A 21,504-nucleotide genomic window follows, 5' to 3' on the forward strand; every position below is an offset into this window, starting at 1 on the left:
CCCACGGAAGGCTTCAGGTGGGATTACGGGGGCTAACAGGCCACTGGCAGGACCTGGTGACCCCAGACTGTCGCGGCGTGCAAGAGGACACGCGCACCCATGGGAGACTCCTTGCCCACAAACCCACCCAGCCGCTCCCCAGGAGCGTCCACAGTCTGCCCCGAGCGCACGCAGAGAATTCGGCCCGCCGAAGAACATGGAAACGGGCGTCCGGCCACTTCTCTTACCTTAGGGTCATACAGCACCACGGAACAGGACGTGCCGAAGGCCAAAAGTCCTCCGGGCCCGGAGCTCCAGCTCAGGGCTCCCCGCACCCGGTTTGGGCAGCAAAACACGTGAGTTATCTCCAGCACCGGCGCTACCATGCTGCTAGCTGGGCCGCGGCCGAAACCTGGGCGCGCACTTCCGCCCTCGGAGCGGAACTACTAGCGCAGTTGCCTCTCCCGCTGGCGTTATCCGCACCGCGTTTCAGAGGCGGCCGAGGGCGGGGCGGAGGCGGCTACGCCCCCGCCCCGCCAGGCCCGCCCCCTCTCCTGGCACAAGTGGTCCTCAGTGCCCGGGCGCAGATACTAGCTCTCTTCTGGATCGTAGGCCAGCGCAGAAGCACAACCTCCGTCCCAGGAACGAAGGCCTTACTGGAGTGGCTCAGGACCTTCCACAAAGACCCGGGGCTCGTGTGCCTGTCAGGACCATCCCGCTGCCCCTCTCGGCCAGGGAGGGGGACGGGGCTGGCCGGGGGGCCTGGAGCCCCAGCAGCGGACGGGGCTGGCCGGGGGGCCTGGAGAGCGAGTCTCGGGCCTCAGAAAGGCGCAGGGCCGCCGCGGGCCTCGAGGAAAGGGCCCTCAGCTAGCTGGTGTCAGCGCTCGCAGCCCACTCTGACCGCGCCTTTGCCCCTCCCGCTCCTGCTAGCCCCGTGGCGCCGGCGAACAGGCGGACACGCGGATCCGCCTCACCGGGACGGGATTCCGGGTCGCACTGCGCATGCCCTGAAGTCATGGCCGGCGGAGGCGGTGGTTCGCGGCGGCGCGCTGCGCGCGGCGGTAATTAGTAATTGTCCTCCTGCTCCCGGGAGGCGAGGCGCGTGGGGCGCGGCTTCCCGGTGGCTGCGCGGCGGTACCCCGGCCCGAGGGGTAGCCGGGTAGATGAGACCGCCGCTTTTCCGTGCCGTGTAGAGGTTTCTCAGAGAGAAGCACGGACCGGTTCCGAACCCTCCGGACCGCCCGCGGGGAACTGAACCGGCGCGCGGGGACGGGCCGCGGAGAGGTGAGTCTCGTGGGTCCGGGAGGGGACAGCGGAGAGGGGACCCTCGCGGGCCGTGGAGGCCGGACTTTCCCAGTTTCGGGTGCATGGTTAGGCTTCGGGATGCAGCGAAGGACTTTAGGAGGAAAACGGTCTGTCCTGTTCATCTCGTATTCGAAGAAGGTACTGTCGTGTTTAAAAACAAAAAGCCTTTGGAAGCAGTTTTGTGTCCTCTTTCCCATTTTCTCCACTCGCCCCTTTTTTCCAGGCCCTTGTCCTTAGGCTTTCTTTTTTTCTTCCACACAGTGCCGATTTGCAGGGAATATCCGCCGGCCGATTCGCCGGCCGGTCCACGACCGCCCTAAGCATCCTCGCTGGAGAAAGGCGTGGAGCTGCCCACTGAGCTATCGGTCTATGTCCCCACCCACCCCGCTCCTTGCCTCTCTCTCCTGAGAATGATTTCTTAATCTTTCACTTTTGCATTTTATCTGAATTTCCAAAACTTCAGACTCTGAAGATTATTCTTTTAGGAGTCTAGTCCTATAGTAGATACATACTTCCATTTTCCACTGCTCCCAGTATGATCAGCAGCAGTATGCAAGAAACAAATTACAGTTATGGAGCACCTGCACAGATGTTGGTTCATATTATTTCTTCAGTCATCCGTCAAATATGTATCATTACCAGCTTTTCCTGGTGCAGGAAACAGCTGAAAGTGGTAGAGCTAGGTTGCCCCGTCCTTGCTCTCAGGCTCCAGAACCCAACCCCTAGCCTCTTTGGCTGAAGGCAGATGAATTTGGTCACAATTGCCATCCATCAGAGGTGGTGGACATCTTCAGGGTCCTGCGATATCAGTCCATCTGCTTCTCTGGACTATATCTTCCCTTGTTTAACTGAGTTCTGCTTTTCAAGGCTCAGCTTGATTTTTTTATATATATAAGATGGGCTCTTCATTTTTTTTATTTTTACTTTTTTAAAGATTTTATTTTTAAGTAATCTCTACACCCAGCGTGGAGCTCAAGCCTACAACCCCAAGTTCAAGAGCTGCAAGGTCCACTGACTGAGCCAACTAGACACCCCAAGGCTCAACTTGAATCTTCTCTTTGGAGTGTAGGCCTTTCGTTCCAAATACTATTGTGTGGATGAGTGATGATAGTCTGTGATAAAGTTTTCACTGTTTTATAGCCACATAAGAACGATACAGTCTTTTATGAAGTTTAATTTACTTGAAGAGGTGTTATTTTGCAGTCTTTCAAGGGAACAAGATCAATCTATATGTACCAACACAGAAAGGTGTCATTTGTTGAGTGGGAAAAAGGATCCCGTTTGTGTAAAGGAAAAAGAACACATCTATTTGAGTATGCGTAGAAACTATCTTAAGAGATAATATAAGAAACCGGCAAAACTAGGTACCTTTGAGGAGTGGGATTGGGGGAAATAAGACTTAAATTGATGTGTATATATTTAAGAAAAAGTTTTAGATGTGAATTATTCTGAGATTGCCATTTCTTTTTTTTTTTTTATGTTAAAAGATTATTCTATGAAATGATGGTGGTGGGGGTAGTTGAGTTTTGTTTCGAATCATTGTTCTTACCTTTTAAGGGTCCCTTTTGAAAGGGTCCACAGAAGCAGTAATGAGAAGTTGCCAAGTATGGCTGTGACCACATGAATCTCCAGTTTCTGAATTACTTTTGCTTTTGCAGTGCTAATTACGGTCTCAGCACTCAGTTGTTCTCCAGTTGTTTCAAGTGTTTTACCAATACAAGGGTAGAGCCTAGGATTCTTCATATTTCCTTTATGTATATATGTAGGTCTTTATATTTTCATAGTATGTAGCGCTAAACTAGTCACACTAAATGATGCTTTGTAAACCTTCATTATTTGATAGCAATTTTCAGCATGAGATTTCTTAATTCAAATTGTTTTAAAAGTGAAGGCAAGAATTTTTTTTTTCTGTCTTCTCTAGGAAGGTGCAATGGCGAGGAATTTATCTGTAGTCTTGATTCTGACCTTCACCCTGTCAGTCACAAATCCCCTTCATGAACTAGAACCGGCAACTGCTTTCCCTCAGACCACTGAGAAAATTATTACAAATTGGGAATCTGGCATTAACGTTGACTTGGCAGTTACCACACGGCGACATCATCTACAGCAGCTTTTCCATCGCTATGGAGAAAATAATTCCTTGTCAGTTGAAGGGTTCAGAAAGTTGCTTCAGAATATAGGCATAGATAAGGTTAAAAAAATCCATATACACCATGACCACGACCATCACTCTGACCACGATCACCACTCTCACCGTAATCATGCTGCTTCCAGTAAAAATAATCGGAAAGGTCTTTGCCCAGACCGTGAGTCTGATAGTTCGGGTAAAGATTCCAGAAACAGCCAGGGGAAAGGATCTCACCGATCAGAACATGCCACTGGTAGAAGGAACGTTTTAATCAAGGATGGTGTTACTGCTAGTGAAGTGACCTCAACTGTGTCTAATGCTGTCTCTGAAGGAACTCACTTTCTAGAGACAATAGACACTCCAAAACCTGGAAAACTTTCCCCCAAAGATGTGAGCAGTTCCACTCCACCCAGTATCACAGAAAAGAGCCGGGTGAGCCGGCTGGCCAGTAGGAAAACAAATGAATCTCTGAGTGAGCCCAGAAAAGGCTTTATGTATTCCAGAAACACAAATGAAAATACTCAGGAGGTAAGATGAATGCTTTTCATTATGCCTGCTTGTTTGTCCTGTCATTGCCATTCTATCTCTAGTTGCAAGGAGTATAAAGTAAAAATAAAATGATGAGGTTATTGAAAAGGGAATTTCTACTTTCTCATCCAAGCACTTGGCCCAAAGGCCCTTGTCCCTACTGTGTTGTAAACATTCCTGATAGAAAACTTGGGGGATAATTTTTTGGTAAGAATGGTGCTGGCAGCTAAAACTATTTTCTAATATGGAACTTAAAATGAGTATGGAAAGCAGTAATCAAGGTTATTTTTGGATAAAGTCTTTAAAAGGGGAATATTGTTACTGAAAAGTAGAAAATGGGAGGTTGAAAAAGCATGCGTTAGAATCCCTGTTTTGGAGAAAGGTGTGGTTGAAGGCACAAAAGAAGGCTTGAAGAACAATAGTGTTACCTTTTTGGAAGAGGAATCTCAATGACTTACAGAGTGCTGAAACTGGAGCAGCTACCAAGAACCACGTGCTGGACATTTGGAAAGTCTGGGAAGTGAGATTCTGAAGTCATGTGTTTTTCCTAGACTAGACTTCCAGACTGTACATAGTTTTCCTTGGCTGAGAGATGTCAAGAGCAAGGAATTAGTTGGTATGCATTAATAAGCAAAACTTAAAGAGTACTTCATTCAAGTCATCCTATGACTGTAACAATTCCAGAATAATCCTAATGGTCATTCCCATAGCGACACCGATAATAAAGTTTATCCTGAGTAGTATTGGCCAAGAACTATGGAAATTTAAAGTAACTTTACAGAAGACGAGAAACAGGTGCTACTGCCAATTTTTGTGTGTGTGAGAAGGGGAGCTTAGATTACCTAGAGGGGATTCTCTTCAAACTAAGCTTGTCATCTAATTAAGTTGTTGAAACAGCTGCCTGCTGGTACAAGTTTGTTTTATTAACCAGCCTTGCTCTCTGCAAGAGTAATATACATAATTTAATATTCTCTCGTTGTAGAGCTTTTGCCAGGTGTATAGACAGAACTGAGCTAAGTTTTGCAAGTACGGTCGTTGGTGGAGGAGTGACGTGTCTTGGGCTTGTTTAGGCCAGGTAGGGTAGCGTTAGTACTAAAAGCAACATATTTCTCAATCTCTAATGAACTCCATCTCAAAATTAAAGCTCATTTCCTTAATAGGTTTATACAATGAGTTAACAGGCTTGTGAATGTCCATTTATCCTCAAGCTTATTCCACTCAGGGCTTTTTCGCTAGATTACTAGTGATTAACTACTTCTCCCAAGAAATAGACAGAAGAGGTGGGATATCCCCCTTGTGACATAGTATCTCCACGGAGCTTGAGGCAAGTTACAAAGTGCTCAAGACGAAAGTTGGATTTAATGCATTAACTTGAAAAAATAAAGAAGTAGCTTCAGTAGGGAAAGGGTGTCGTATCATCAGACAACTTTTTGGATTGCCTAATGAGAATGCTTTTTGGTGATTTTCACTGCTTTGTTTTCTGCAGTGTTTCAATGCATCAAAGTTGCTTACGTCTCATGGCATGGGCATCCAGGTTCTGCTGAATGCAACGGAGTTCAACTATCTCTGCCCAGCCATCATCAATCAAATTGATGCTAGATCATGTCTGATTCATACGACGAGTGAAAAGAAAGCTGAAATCCCTCCAAAGACCTATTCTTTACAAATAGGTAGAGTTGCCTTTCTTATGTAAAAATATAATTTTTTACATAAAATTTCATTTTACATTTATGTTGTACTTTTCCTTATACTTACATCGACCTATTCATTTTTTCAACATAATTCCAAGTATCTTAATTGTTCTCTGTCTTGAATGTGAAGAAAGCAAGCTGGTTAGCCTTGCCTTAAGAAAAAAAACAATAAATAAAAAAAACAACAACAGATTGTAACTGAGGTCACCCATAGGAAATCAGGGCCATCCGAAATTTGGGCTTTTTATGTTGTCACACTATTTCAGAAGGTCAGAGTTCATATCTGCTGTTTGGGAGCCTAAATCTGGTTCTTATTAATAAATGAACCCAGGATCAGTTCTGCTCTAGTGTAGACCTGTGTTGCTCAAAAACTATGGTAAATAAGTAATTGCTTTGTTTACTGAAGAAATCACTGAATTCCTGGTTTCTTTCTTTCTTTCTTTCTTTCTTTCTTTCTTTCTTTCTTTCTTTCTTTCCTCCTCTCTTTCATTGTTTAGCTGTATAGGGGAGTCCAAAAGCTTAGTTCCCAAATGATCTAGAATTCATCATTGATAACCATATTCTCCCCTCCTTTCAACCCCATCTGAAGAACTTTCCACGAGACTTCTGCTCTTTCCCAGGAGGGTTTAGTCAGATTGTTCATTTGTGCCAGCAACAGATTTCTTGGTTATTACTCTATTACCACAGTCCTCTTCCACTGAGTTTGTATTTCTTTAGCTTAAACTTGCTTTTATAAGTTGCTTTATGTTACTCTTTTAAAGTTTATCAATTGTAGGGGCACCTGGGCAGCGCATTCATTAAGCGTCTGCCTTTGGCTCAGGGCGTGATCCCAGGGTCCTGGGATCGAGCCCCACATCAGGCTCCTCCACTGGGAGTCTGCTTCTTCCTCTCCCACTCCCCCTGCTTGTATTCCCTCTCTCTCTGGCTGTCTCTCTCTCTGCCAAATAAATAAATAAAATCTTTAAAAAATAAACAAACAAACAAACAAATAAAGTTTATCAGTTGTATAATTTTTCCTTTGCTGTGTTTTATTTGACAGCCTGGGTTGGTGGCTTTATAGCCATTTCCATCATCAGTTTTCTGTCTTTGCTCGGCGTTATCTTAGTGCCTCTCATGAATCGGGTGTTTTTCAAATTTCTCCTAAGTTTCCTTGTGGCACTGGCCGTTGGGACATTAAGTGGTGATGCTTTTTTACACCTCCTTCCACATGTAAGTACAGTCATTTGTCCTATCAGTATATTTTTTTATTCAACAGTGAAAAGATTAATGTATTTTTGGTTTGTACTAGAATTCTTTGTATTAATATATATAAAAGGTTAGAGATTTGGTTTAGAAGAGTTGATTTTAAAATCTGGTGACTGAAAGCTGCATTTTTGTATTAGATCTTAATATTTGTTCGTGGTTTGTTTTTTGCTTTTCTCTTTAAGGGAATTTACTAAATACAGACTAATTTAACTTTTTGGACCCAGTTAATAAAAGGAGACAAATTCTGCACAGATATTATTACTGTGACAGATGGCAACAATGTGAATTATCTGCTTACATTAGTGTAATTGGCACAAAAATAAAAACTGATTATGTGCTCAAGAAGCGAGTTTTCCTTTAGAGTTGAATTTATGTGTGTAATCAGAGATTCATACTCCATTGACACAAGTAAATTCTTATATAAGTTGAGTAAAGTTTACTTAATAGCTCCATTAAAAACTTAAGATAAAGTATTTGGATCTCATCTTTTAAGTTTCCCTTAAAGACTTAAGGTCAGTGGGGAAAAGAAATCATTCCTAGAGCTCTTCTACATATCCCATCATGTTTCATTCTGTAGTGAAAAACCATTTTGCTGTGCTAAGCTTCCCCGGCCCCAGGTGACAGATGTTCAGGAACACCCACTGCACCAAGCAGCCCGTGTGTAGGGTGTACCCTGTGACCACCCCCGTCTCACCTCTGTTGCTGGGCTCCACACGCGGTTCCCTGACGTGCCCTAGTGTTAATGCCTGCTGCAGACTGCTGGGATGGCGTGCCTGATCTCAGGTACCTGCCAGGGCCTGTGACACACTAGGCTTCTTGTAAACACAGTGACAGGACTAGTATGGGCTTTTTCAGTTTGGAGTATAAACAGTAAACCCTGTATGCCTATTGAGTCTAGGAGTTCCCTGTTATTTGTGGCCATGGTAACTTGTCAAACACTGAAAATAAGCCGCTACCTTATGAGAGTCGTTAGATAAGGTAGCTGTCTTCACGCTAAACCAATGCACACCGTTATTGCCTTAGCACATTATACTTAGGCTCTAGGTCGCTAGCAGCCTGTGGGTTATTTTAATGTGTGAAACTTCCCCCTCAGCTCTGAAGCAGCCCATTAATTGCCTAATTCTGAATGGTTTCATATTTGACCTTATTATCTTAGCCAATTTTTCTGACATGTATGAAACTAATGAATTCATAAAGTACGTACTGTTTTTCCTGTAGTCTCATGCAAGTCACCACCATAGTCACAGCCATGAAGAATCTGCAATGGAAATGAAGAGAGGGCCACTTTTCAGTCATCTGTCTTCTCAAAACATAGAAGAAAGTACCTATTTTGATTCCACATGGAAGGGTCTGACAGCTCTTGGTGGCTTGTATTTCATGTTTCTCGTTGAACATGTACTCACATTGATCAAGCAATTTAAAGATAAGAAGAAAAAGGTAAGAGAAAGTACGGTGTACTTTCTATGCCTCAGACATTATCTGTGTAGTATTCTAACTAGACTGCTAGCTGAGCTTGTCCGGCAGGTATGATCTTTATTCGAGAAGGTTTCAGTACCCTGAGATAATTTTTGTTTCCAGAGGCATTCATGGAGAGCTGTTCTCTATCTCGATAACCCCGGAGTTCTCTGCTTTCAGTATTCCCTTCAAACTCCTGAGAGGGTAAGAATTTCAAAGGATGAACATTTGTGTAAAACCAAACAAGGCACAAGCAGAGCCTTAAGGTCCGAAGCATCATGATTACGGCCTTGATGGTGGCGATGGTTTCTTGGGTATATATACCCAAATTCATTGATTTATCTATGTTAAATATGTATGCCTTTTTCATTGTCAATCATACCTCAGTAAAGTGTTGTGGTTTTTTTTGTTTGTTTGTTTGTTTGTTTGTTTGTGTGGGGTTTTTTTGTTGTGTTTTTTGTTTTTTGTTTTTTCTTAAATAGGCTCCATGCCTAGCAAGGAGCCTGATGTGGGATGTGAACTCATGACCCTGGGATTAAGACCTGAACTGAGATCGAGAGTTGGATGCTTAACCAACTGAGCCACCAGATGTCCCTATGTGTTCGTTTTGTTTCGTTTTTTTTTAAAAATCATTAGGGATACATTGCCGGTATTTATTGGTAGTTATGAATAACTGTTGTGATTAACTTTATTCACCTAGTAGCTGAATATTCTCTTGTGTTTCAGAGGGTTTGTGACTTTCACAGTCTTGTTCTTTGCAAATTGCCACCAGAAAATAGCATGAAGCCAAACCAGCTCTTTATTTCCAGTAAAAACACCCCATGAGTTGCCTGTGGTTATCTGCCACCTCTTAAACTGATGTGACCAGGCAAGTCAGTCAGAAGACTGTCCTAATGGGAACTCTTTAAAAGGACATGTACACATCGTAGACATTTTAATTTAAAACATCTGTACATTCATATTCTGGTCGTTTGATGTTGACCAGGATTTTCTTTGAGTCAGAGCTCTGTATGGTCGTTTTCTTCGGTAGCCATGCTACTTCCTCTGTAGTCTCCAATTTTGGTTTCTCTCAAGTTGAGTGAGAGGTTACACACTTGGGAAGCTATTCGAGAGTAGAATTTAGGCTTTGTAAATTTTATGCAGTGGTTGCTTTACCTAACTTGCTAGTCTTTTTTTTTTTTTTAACAACTTGCCTTTGAATCTTTCAAAAGCATTCAGCTTAAGTTTTCATACAAGTTACTATTCTCACCATCATTTCACAGTTTGAGTTATGTGTAATTAAATTGTGCAATTACAATAACAAGCCTAACTGGCATGAGGAGGTTTGAAAACAAACGTAGTTGTTTTTTGCTGAGCACAGATCTCACTGTGGGAAACAAGTGCGTGTGTGGACAGGAGAGTTGCCTTCTCCATCCTGTGAGTATTTGCCCTTAGAGATTTGACCTTCAGTAAGACCTCAAGTTACAGATTGTGAACCTTCTCTTTACTGGACCTAAACTTAGAGGAAAGAAGTGAAATGAGAATAGCCTTTTCATTCTTAATCCAGAGGGTCCTCTTCCACGTTCCCATCGTCCCAGGTGCTTCACTTGGACTGACTGGAGGATATATACTAGTTGTTTATATTCCCTGAAATTCCTTTCTTAAAAAAAACAAATGATCTTTTATTAGTTTTCTCTTGGTGGGGGTGAGGCTTGGAGGTTTGTTTTACTATGTCTCTAGTTCACATGCCGTCATTTCTTTAACATGCTAATTTCAATTTAGTTTTCAAATTTTACCTGTAGATAGCTTTTCTTCAATCTGGTACTCTTTAACATGGGACTAAAAAAGTAGGCTCTCTGATTTATTTATTTATTTATTTTTTAAGATTTTATTTATTTGACAGAGATAGAGACAGCCAGCGAGAGAGGGAACACAAGCAGGGGGAGTGGGAGAGGAAGAAGCAGGCTCATAGCAGAAGAGCCTGATGTGGGGCTCGATCCCAGATCACCGGGATCACGCCCTGAGCCGAAGGCAGACGCTTAACCGCTGTGCCACCCAGGCGCCCCAGGCTCTCTGATTTAATACACAACAATTTTTAACTCAGTAAGTTGTGAAATCAATCTTCTGTCATGACCAATGTTTTTAAAGGCAGCAGTAATATTACAGTATATGACATGTTTTACTATGGCTTATAGTCAAAGAAGTTTGATGATCTCTTTTCTAAAATAGTTTCTACTGGAATAAAAGCACTTAAGACTTAGGACTTCCCCTACATCTCCAATGCCTAGAATAGCATCTGGCACATGATAGATAGTTAACAAACATTTGTTTAACGTATAAGAAACATTAAATGGCAAGTAAGCATAATTTCTACACTGACTTCCCACAGGAGTTTTGCAAATGTTACTTATTCTCTTCCTTTTTAAAATATATTGAGTTTATTTTCTGTTAAAGGTGTCCGGATCTTAGCATTACTCATTTAACAGTTTTAAATTACATTTGTTCTCTCAAAACAAAACAAAACAAAACAAAAACTCTTCATTATATGGTGAGTGTTGAGAACTTTTTCAGCCTTATAAGAGGACCTAGGATTTTCCTTAAGGATATCCATTCTGCATCCCTGGGAGATTCCATATATCATACATCTATGTCAATCTGAAATCTATATTCAAATTAGGGTTACATCTCATACTTGATATAGGTAGTTGGACCTTTGTAATAAGTTCAGCCTCAAAATCTTTTTTCTACCGGTGAAGGTTATTACTCACGCTAGGAACCCGCAAGTCGTCTATGACATCTCCCTTACCCTCATATCCAAGCTGGTTTTAGTGAATATATCCAGAGCCTTTCCATTTTCTCTCCCTCTTCCTCGCTATCATTCTAGTGTAAGCCATGCTTATCTCCCACCTGGGCGACAGAAGCCACTTCCTAACTGGACTGTCTACAGTATTTTATTGTTTTCATCTCCCAGTCCAGAGCAGAGCAAAGTGATTTGTTTCAGTGGAAATCTAACGAAGTTGTACACCACCATTTAAAATCTTTCCTTCAGTGACTTCTCGATACTTGAAGGACAAAGTCCACACTTCTAACTTGGTTTGCATTGTCTGGGTCTCCTCCTGCCACCCAGCCTCTAGCCCCCTGTCTCTGACCTACTAAGCCCCAACCACCTTGCACTCCTTTCATTTCTGGGATGCGGTTGGCCCCTTCCTGTTTTGGGGCCCTCCCACATGCTGTTCTCCCTACCCGGAATCCACCTCTCCACCCCTATTCCCAGCCCACCCTCCCCCACAAACTCTTGCTTATCTTTAGGTCTTGGTTTAAGGATCACCTTCTCACAGAAGCCTGCCCTGGGACTTAGTTAGGTCTTGTCATACACTCTCATAGCACTATGTGTTTTTCTTTTGTAAAACATATCAAAAATTGCTATGAAAGAATTGTTTAATCATTATATCTGTAAAGCCTCCCTCCCTGTGGATGATAAGCTCCATGAAACGGAGACCATGTGTATCTTGCTTTACGTTGTATTGCCAGCACTCAGTGTAGGGAACATTATAGGTCCCTGATACTTATAGAATGAAAGAATTGGTTAAGCTCTAAGTCCTTGGTCATTGCCCAACAAGAAAGGGTTAACTGAAGTGATATAAAATATCCTAAATTCATTTATTTTCAGAAATATTGAAGTACTTTCTCTGTTTAAGGCACTAAGCTAGGGGTAGATATAAAGATGTGTCTGTGTGCTTGCCTTTAAGAACTCTTACAATCTAAGAATGTACAGATAATTTACATGTTATCAGAGCTAGAATGAAATCTCGGGTCTGGTGGTGATTGTTTAAGTCATGTTCAAAAGTTCTGCAAATAAGAAATCTATTATTTGTGTGACAATTTTCATCACTTTGAGTATTCTCTTTTACGTAAGAAAAGTATATAAGTATTACTTCTACGTAAGTAAGTAAAGTAACAGGCACCATTGTTCAAATGGTGACTTTTATGCTTGGGCTCAGAGATAAGGACAATAGCTCAAGCATGGTATTGAGGTGGTTAAAAAACCTAGTGATAAATTCGAGGCTGACTAATAAGATTTGTTTAAAAAAAGAAAGCTTGTTGGGGCGCCTGGGTGGCTCAGTTGTTGGGCGTCTGCCTTCGGCTCAGGGCGTGGTCCTGGCGTTATGGGATCGAGCCCCACATCAGGCTCCTCCACTGGGAGCCTGCTTCTTCTTCTACTCCCACTGCTTGTGTTCCCTCTCTCTGTGTCAAATAAATAAATAAAATCTTAAAAAAAAAAAAAAAAGAAAGCTTGTTAATGGTGTTTTATTATAGGAGAAGTATTTTAGTTTTAATAGCAAACACCTAATCACTGTCATAGTATAGTTTTAGGTTATAAAAAGTATGGGAAGTATGGGGTTTCGGTGTCCAAAAGAGGGATGGAGAGTACCAAGCAGCTGGTTAGCAGATCACAAAATGCTGGAGAAAATGTCTCCAGTTGATTCTAAATTGATAACCTGAGGCAGAGTTCAATTTTAATATGTGTATGAATCATCCAGGCATCTAGTTAAAATCCCTGTGCTAATTCATTAGGTCTGGGGTGTGGCCCAAGATTGTTCATTTCTAACAGGCTCCCAGAGCACACTTAAAGTAGATGACCTAGGGGACATTGAGAAAGATGAATATGTGATTTTGCAATATTTCGTATTACTGAAGCCTTGATGCTTCACCTTCCTGAGCAGCTGTTATGCCTAAAACACACAACTAGGTGCTATACAAGTTAACTACAGGCCCTGCCTGCCCTTGGAGGACTTTTATCCCGATAAAGGTCCTTTCTGTTGTCTTTCTCTGGATCTTTTGCTTAACTGTTTGTCTATAGTTGTACACATAAGCACATCAATGGTTTTAAAGTGTTGCTTTCCTTTTCCATTTTAGAATCAGAAAAAGCCTGAAGCTGATGATGATGTGGAGATTAAGAAGCAGCTGTCCAAATATGAATCTCAACTTTCAACAAATGAGGAGAAAGTGGACGCAGATGATCGTAAGTCTTAACAAGTCTGAGGGCTGGAGGGAGTTTATTGCTCTGTGATTTGCAGGCAGCTTGGACTATTTGGGAGAAAGGGGACCATGTCCCTTTTTAAATTTTTTCTATTTTTTTTTTACTTTTGAATAATTTAATTGCCAGTAAGTTATTTATATTATATTTACTTTTTTTTATTTTGAAGGAATTTAGATATACAGAAAAGTTTCAAGAGTAATGTAAAGAATTTCTCTATCTTTCATACATCCCCCAGTTATTTTACCTACCCTTATCATTCTGTTTCTCTCTCTGAGTACACATACACATACTTTGTTGCTAAACCATTTGAAAGTAAGTTACAGATGAGAGGTCTCTTTATCCCCAAATGCTCACTGTATATTTCCTAAGAAAAAGGACATTGTCGTATATAACCACGGTTCAGTTATAGGAAATCAGGAAATTAATGTTAATACTGTGTCATTATCTAGTCTCTAGACCTCACTCATGTTTTTCCAATTGTTTTCATGATTCCTTTATATTTTCCCTCCAAAAGAAAAAAGTGGTCCTGAGCAGAGCCTAGGTTCAAATATTGCATCTAGTTGCCCCTCATTTGGGCTGCTTCTAATCTTTTTTTACAACTAGATTGATCACTTGGGGCATAATACCCCAGTGTGGTACTGTGTTCTTTTCAGTGATGTGGTGTGCCACCTGACGTGAGGCTCTGCTGTAAAGTTCCTATTTGTCCTGTAGCTTGACTGTTAGTGGCATTTCTTATTGGATAGATTGAGTTAGGATTAAATTTTTAAACCAAACTCCTTGCCATGACCTTCATGGTCCGACCCTGCCCTCCACTCTCTCCCATTGTTCATTGTGTCCAGTCTCACTGGCTTTCTTTTCATTCTGTGAGCACATCAAGGTTTATCTCTGAGCCTTGCATTCACTGTTGTTTCTGCTTGGAAACCTCCTATCAGATCTTCACACAAATTCCTACTCCCATCATTTGGGCTCAGAGTCCTTCCCCGATCACCCAAAGACGAAGGTCTCCCAGTTACTGTCCTTTTAATTACCTTTTTCTGGTTTTTTCCGATGCCTTCCCATGCCTCATATGACCTTATTTACATATGTTTCCTTATTAAATGTGGCTATCGCCCTACAAGAATGTAACTTGCTTGAAGTTAGAGACTTTGTCATGCTCCCATCCATCCCTATGCCCAGCAGCATACCTGGCCGGGTAAGTGCTCACTAGATAGTTGCCAGCTAACAAGGGAGAGTAACTGCTTAGTTGCTACTGCCTACCTGAATGGTTTCCTGTCCTCCCTTTGTTTTTTATCCTGCGTTTTTCTCTAAAGAGTAAATAAAATGTTCTTGCTCTTCTTGTGTCTGTTCTTTCTTCAACCTTCCTACTGGAGTCCAGTGAAATATGTAACAGTGAGAGGGAACGCCTGCCCTGGAACTGGACCACAATGTTGGGAATGTTCCTGAGAAAAGTGTGATCACCGAACAGGACAAAGGGAAAAAACAAAAGCTTATTGTTGCAATTTACTTCTCTTTACACAAGCAGATAATAAATGGTCCTTGGTGATCACTGCATATCAAATGCTTGTTTTTCCTTGAACTTTACCCTCAAAAAAGAAGTTGGACAACGGGATTATACATGCTTTTTATTTCCAATTATCAGTATTTTTCTTAAATGTTTTTCTAAAATAAGTATGTGCTGCTTTTATAATTGGGAAAAAGTCATCTTTTAAATGTAAGGAGGCAGATATTACACTACATGTTAACTAAATAGAATTTAAATAAAAACTTGAAAAAGAAAAAAATGTAAGGCAGAAGAAATCAGGGAGAATCTGGGGGCTGGTTATTGAAGGTTAAAGTTTAAAATCCATTCTTAATATGTGAGACCATTTAATTTCTCATATGTGAGACATTTAATGTTTTGCATCAGCAATACTCTGTTTAGTTCTGTATGTGAGAGATTGCCATGCTCTAAGATCTTTTTTGACTTTGTCAGTGGGAGTGTTTGAGATATATCTAAGCACATTAACAAAATCTTCTGACTTTGACCCAATGTCCTTTATGTTTACACTTAGGACCTGAAGGCTATTTACGAGCAGACTCCCAGGAGCCCTCCCACTTTGATTCTCAACAGCCAGCGATCTTGGAAGAAGAAGAGGTCATGATAGCTCACGCTCATCCGCAGGAGGTCTATAATGAATACGTCCCCCGTGGGTGCAAGAATAAATGCCATTCACATTTTCACGATACGCTCGGCCAGTCAGACGAGCTCATTCACCACCATCATGACTACCATCACATTCTGCATCACCACCACCACCAAAACCACCACCCCCACAGTCACAGTCAGCGCTACTCTCGGGAGGAGCTGAAGGACGCCGGCATCGCCACGTTGGCCTGGATGGTAATCATGGGCGACGGCCTGCACAATTTCAGCGATGGCCTCGCAATTGGTACACATCTACGTGTTTGCTTCTCATTGGCTGACTCTGAAAATGTCACATGAAACCACCAGTCCCCTTTTAACGAAGAATAGGGTGATTTTGATAGAGCTAATAACTTCTAAGATTATCAAAATGTTATTTCTCCTGTAGCTGCTTTGACAGTGAAGTACTCAGTAAACGTTACATAAGATTAAGTGCTGCAAACTGCCCACCCCATTACCTAAGTGGTAACTCTTAAAAGTTACTTTAATTTGTAGAGTCTTAAAATCAAGCTCTAACGCGTGTGGAGCATGTTTTTGTGGGTTTTTTGTTTTTACTTTAGAGTCCCCTTCTCTGCAATATAAACAATATTAAGGTACAAGACACTTTTTTTCATCATCTTTTATACTGAAGGAGTCTTGGCATATCTGATAAGTTGAGTTATCAAAAAATTTAGAGAGTTTTTGCTATTAAATTGTCCTATCGTGATCAAGAGATAACAGAATACTTATAAATTATAGTTAACTTGGTGCTGGAAGGAGCAGTGGAAATAATTACAGGTTAGGCAGCTAAGGCCTGGCAAGGTGAACCACTTGCCCGAGGAGGCAGTGCTGTTTTATAAGCAGGCGGAGAAGAACCCAGGCCTTGCCTCCCTGGAAACCTGATTCCCTTCCTCCTCTGTGTACTGTGCACAGCACAAGCAACAAAGGAGGACATGCGCATGCTCGGTCACACATTATAAGCGATCAGTTGTATACAGTGTTAGCTTTTAAAATGGGGGAGCTACGGGGGGAGCTATGTATCTTAGACTTTCCTTATTAGACAGCCAAAGAATGAATATAAACAAGTCTAATTACCTAGTGAATTCTTCTGAGGCCAGTGAAACGTATCTGTACTCTTGACTGCTGCGTTTTCTTCTAAACCTTTTAAATCAGTGTACTTTTTACATAAATGTTTTACGTGATAACAGTTACTTCTCGGGTCTGTGATAAGATCCTCTAATCACTCTGAAGCATAGTGGAACTTTCCCTTCTCACTTGTACCTGCTTATGCTGCACTGGGAACTTTAAACCTAATGGAATGTAATCTAACATGACTTGTAAAGAAGATGCAGAGTGCAGCTGGGAAAGTTCTGTTAATTCATGACTAGAATCTGGTTTACTTCGTTCACCTCATTATGTATGCTGGTAAGATTTTTTTTTAAAAAACACCCGTAAAATAATGTAGCCAAAATCTCTCTGATTTTTACCCAGGAGCTGCTTTTACTGAAGGTTTATCGAGTGGTTTAAGTACTTCTGTTGCTGTGTTTTGTCATGAGTTGCCTCATGAATTAGGTAAGAGAACCACGTAAACAGTATTTTCCAGGGGGATGAAGTATCCTAGTGTCACTGGCATTGGCTCTTGATAGTTCTAGCAAGTTTCCTCATAACTTTTGTGCCTTCTACTCACCCAGCTGGCTTTCTTTTCTTACTGAGTATAAGTGTGTTTCCAGCCAGAACTCTGACCCTATGAGTATGATTCCACAGTTGCCTCTGGGGGGTTGCCGGAGAGATACCTGGGCCTCCTCTCTTGTCCTTGTGCCCTACCAGATGCCTTCTTGTACTAGCATACTGGTGACATCAGTGATCATTATCTTCATACCTACAATATGAATAAGACCACAGAATTCAAAGAAATCATCTTCCGTTAACAGAGAGAAATTGGCAAAGAGACTGTCATTGAAGCTAAAGAAAAGGAAAGTTGATGAATTCTATTTTGAGTATTTTTCTCCCCTGTCACCAGGACTTAAAACCTTCCCAGAGTTGTTCTGGATCCCAGTTCATGTCCTCGTTTTTCTTCTTATAGATACATATTTGCACACACCTGTGCTGCCATTTTCAGTTTTGTTCCTTGGCATGTGTTCTGCCATTCAGAAGGCCTCCCATCTGCCTGCTAGATGCTTATAATCCTCAACATCTGGTTTATGTTCCACATTCTAGATCCTTCATATTCCATGAAGCCTCCCTTAGCTATTCCCATCTTAATTTCCCTTTTTATCCTTTTATAACTAGAATATTCGATTCCTTAGCTCTTAATTATAAATTGCCTTTATCATTTGCTGATCATTTCATGTGTGTTCTCCACCCTCCTCTTCTTTGTGCCCAATTATAAGCTTGTTGAAGACCGTGTAAGTTCATGGTATTTATCATTCACTGACAGAGTGGAAGCCTTAAGAAAAACTTTGGACAAAAAAATACCGTCATTTATAGAGCTGTTAGGGTGATTGACACTGACACTGTTACCCCTGGGTAATTCTTAAGTTTGCTGTTTTTTTTTCCCTCAGACAAATCAGAGAATTTCTTTTTTTTTTTTTTTTTTTTAAGATTTTATTTATTTATTCGACAGAGAGAGACAGCCAGCGAGAGAGGGAACACAAGCAGGGGGAGTGGGAGAGGAAGAGCAGGCTCCCAGCAGAGGAGCCTGATGTGGGGCTCGATCCCATAATGCCAGGACCACGCCCTGAGCCGAAGGCAGACGCTTAACCGCTGTGCCACCCAGGCGCCCCTCAAATCAGAGAATTTCTTAAATTGAGAAGTTTCTTGGGTATGTGTCTGAAAGTGATTTTTTTAATTACTTTGTCCCCTTTTTTGTTTTCTGTTAAAGGTGACTTTGCTGTTTTACTAAAGGCTGGCATGACTGTTAAGCAGGCTGTTCTTTATAATGCTTTGTCAGCCATGCTGGCATATCTTGGAATGGCAACAGGAATCTTCATTGGTCATTATGCCGAAAATGTTTCCATGTGGATATTTGCACTTACTGCTGGCTTATTCATGTATGTTGCTCTGGTTGATATGGTAAGTTTTTAAGAAGTCTAATTACAGTGTTGACTAACAATAAAATAAAGAAAATGTTCAGTGAAACCTCTTTAAAAACAAAAAAAAAGAGATTTATTTATTTATTTATTTATTTATTTATTTGAGAGCGAGAATCCCAGGGTTGGGGGAGGAGCAGAGGGAGAGAGAGAATCGCAAGCGGACTTGTGCTGAGTGCGGAGCCGACGCGGGGCTTGATCCCAGGACCCTGAGAACATGACCTGAGCCAAAACCAAAAGTCAGATGCTTAACTGACTGAACCACCCAGGCACCCCATGAAACCTCATTTTTAAAAAGGCTTTAGTTTAGGGGGTACCTGGCTGGCTCAGTCAGTAGAGCATGCAACTCTTGATCTCAGGGCTGTGAGTTCAAGCCCCCACTTTGGGCATAGAGCTTACTTTTTAAATAAATAAATAAATAAAATTTTAAAAAGGCTTTAGAGTAGGGGCGCCTGGGTGGCACAGCGGTTAAGCGTCTGCCTTCGGCTCAGGGCGTGATCCCGGCGTTCTGGGATCGAGCCCCACATCAGGCTTCTCTGCTAGGAGCCTGCTTCTTCCTCTCCCACTCCCCCTGCTGTGTTCCCTCTCTCGCTGGCTGTCTCTGTCAAATGAATAAAAAATAAAAAATAAATTTTAAAAAAAGGCTTTAGAGTAAACGCAGTAATAAGTGCGTCTATATAAGGTAGCATAGAAAACACAGGTTCTTTAGAGTTTATCTTTTTGGATTGTTGATCACAAGCACACTTTATCCTGCCTAATGTATATCAGGATACACAGAAGTATCTACCCCTTTCTGATGTGTTTTTTTGAGAGTAGACTCTCAGTAATCAGCCACTCATTTGTATACATTTGTTGGAAACCCAGCACAAGCCACATGTTGTTGGCATACTGTGTATACTTCAGAATGCTCATAATTTCCTTATTAATGAACAAAGGAGTTACTTCTTTTTGTCAGCAAAGTCTGCATAACAATCCCAGCCAGTCTGATTGCTATGATTTTATATATAAAGTGTCCATATCTCCAAATTTAGTGTTATATTCGGTTCAGCTCCAGGCAGTAACTAAAGCAGAGTAATCAGTATAGCTCTTCGTTTCATAGTGGAGCAAACTGGACCAATATAAACTTTGACTTGTTGAACATACTGTGAATAATCATTGTGAATTAAACTGCTAGGAAATGCTGTGTGACATTATTAGCTAGAGTCAGTAGGTATATGGTCCTGTTTCAAGGAGTTGGATCAGTATATCCAGCTGCGTATAAAGCTGATATTACTGCCCTGTAAATCCTTCTAAAAACTAATCTGTGGTTCTGAAAACTTAAACGTTGCTCTTGTTTTTTCTTTAAGGTACCTGAGATGCTGCACAATGATGCTAGTGACCATGGATGTAGCCGCTGGGGATATTTCTTTTTACAGAATGCTGGGATACTTTTGGGTTTTGGAATTATGTTGCTTATTTCCATATTTGAGCATAAAATTGTGTTTCGTATAAATTTCTAATTAGGGCATAAATGCTAGAGTAGCTTAAAAAAATATTGCTGTCTGTAGTTTGAATAGGTCATAGGGAGATGAGAGTTCATATGCTGTGATATGCAGCCTTTACCGTTAGTGGATTTTGTGATTTTTTTTTATTGAATATTTCCATTTGTTATGCTTATAAGGTCAGTTATGGTGATAACACAAAGGTACGTTTTAATATTTAAGTTATTCTATTTTGGGAATATGAGCTGTATGTGCAGTTTACCAGTTTTACCAGTTTATCGTATAAACAAGAGATTTGGCATGACATATTCTGTATATTTCAGGAAAAATGTCTTTAATGCTTTTTCTAGAACTAATTTAACACAGTAAGCCCCATGCTGGATGTCAGGCCTCTGAAGAACTGCTGGCATTTAGGAGTAGGCATACACAGACAGCCTGAGATACCAATAAAGCTCATACTAAGTTTTAGCTAAGAAACAAAGAGAAAAAAGAAGAATCTGTAAGAATTAAGAGAGCACAGATTTCCTACCAAAAAAAAAAAAAAGTCACAAAACTGGCTATGAAATAGAAAAGAAAACTTAAATTAAAAAGGCAATATTAGTAAAGTATAGAGTTCATTCATAAAACATTTTTGTCAGAGTAAAATAAACCAGAGTGAGCACTTTTTACTAAGTTAGTTGTACATTTAACTTTGTATAATAGAGAAGTCTAAGTATATTTAATGAATTCAAGCAATATATAGCTTAACCAAGAAATTGGAATGTTAAAATATTTCTGTGGAGTTATACCAGATGAGGATGAGTAAGTCTATGGCCAGAAACTTGGGTATTGAATGTTCTAGTTATCTGGTTTACCAAATGTCAGCATATCAGAGCTTGGAGATAGGCAAGGACATTAAAACCGTACTGAGTATAATTTGACTCCTTGGATCAGAAAGTACTTTGGTATCTTTCAGTGCTTCAGTGTTGTCATTATGAGCAATTATCATTTTTATATGTAGTACTTTAGACATACTAGAACTGTCTATGGCATTCTCTAGATGTTGCTTTTCTATAAAATAAATTCCCCATGTCAGCTTGATATCAGATATCCAATTTTCTTTTCTTTCTTTCTTTTTTTTTAACCATCATAACTATTTAAGCATAGAGCTTATTAGTTTTAAGTTTATTCACATTGTTGTGCAATAGATCTCCAGAGCTTTTTCATCTTGCAGAACTGGATCTCTATACCCATTAAACAACAACTCATTTCCTCCTCCCACAGCCCCTTGTACTACTTTCTGTCTCTGAATTTGAGATGTCTGATTTTCTTAAGTACCATTCAGATTATAGTATACTTACCGACTGTCTTATATTATTAGGTGGCCTTACTCAGTTTTAAATTCTTTACCACAAAGACACTTCAAAAAATATTAATCCACAG

The 21,504-nt window shown here is 40.9% G+C and overlaps 2 protein-coding genes across 2 annotated transcripts in view; one reads left to right on the forward strand and one right to left on the reverse strand.

Annotated features, from left to right (window-relative positions):
* ELP2 (elongator acetyltransferase complex subunit 2) overlaps nucleotides 1-498 on the reverse strand; it is a 43,155-nt gene extending 42,657 nt beyond the window's left edge. The window contains exon 1 of the mRNA XM_045777881.2: nucleotides 228-498. Coding sequence (XP_045633837.1) covers nucleotides 228-365 — 138 coding nt within the window. The 5' untranslated portion in view covers nucleotides 366-498. The remainder of the gene's footprint in view (nucleotides 1-227) is intronic.
* Nucleotides 499-916: 418 nt separating this feature from the next.
* On the forward strand, nucleotides 917-21,162 carry SLC39A6 (solute carrier family 39 member 6). Its single transcript, XM_045777883.2, has 10 exons — nucleotides 917-1,263; nucleotides 3,206-3,940; nucleotides 5,427-5,610; nucleotides 6,671-6,840; nucleotides 8,095-8,313; nucleotides 13,228-13,333; nucleotides 15,403-15,780; nucleotides 17,004-17,084; nucleotides 18,394-18,584; nucleotides 19,948-21,162. Exons 2-10 carry the CDS (start codon nucleotides 3,215-3,217, stop codon nucleotides 20,098-20,100), a joined length of 2,208 nt encoding a protein of 735 aa, XP_045633839.2. The 5' UTR covers nucleotides 917-1,263; nucleotides 3,206-3,214; the 3' UTR covers nucleotides 20,101-21,162.
* The last annotated feature ends 342 nt before the right edge of the window (nucleotides 21,163-21,504 follow it).

This window comes from Ursus americanus, chromosome 19, assembly GCF_024610735.1.
Source record: "Ursus americanus isolate L20-20 chromosome 19, mUrsAme1.1.p, whole genome shotgun sequence".
In the NCBI taxonomy this organism is placed as follows: Eukaryota; Metazoa; Chordata; class Mammalia; order Carnivora; family Ursidae; genus Ursus; species Ursus americanus.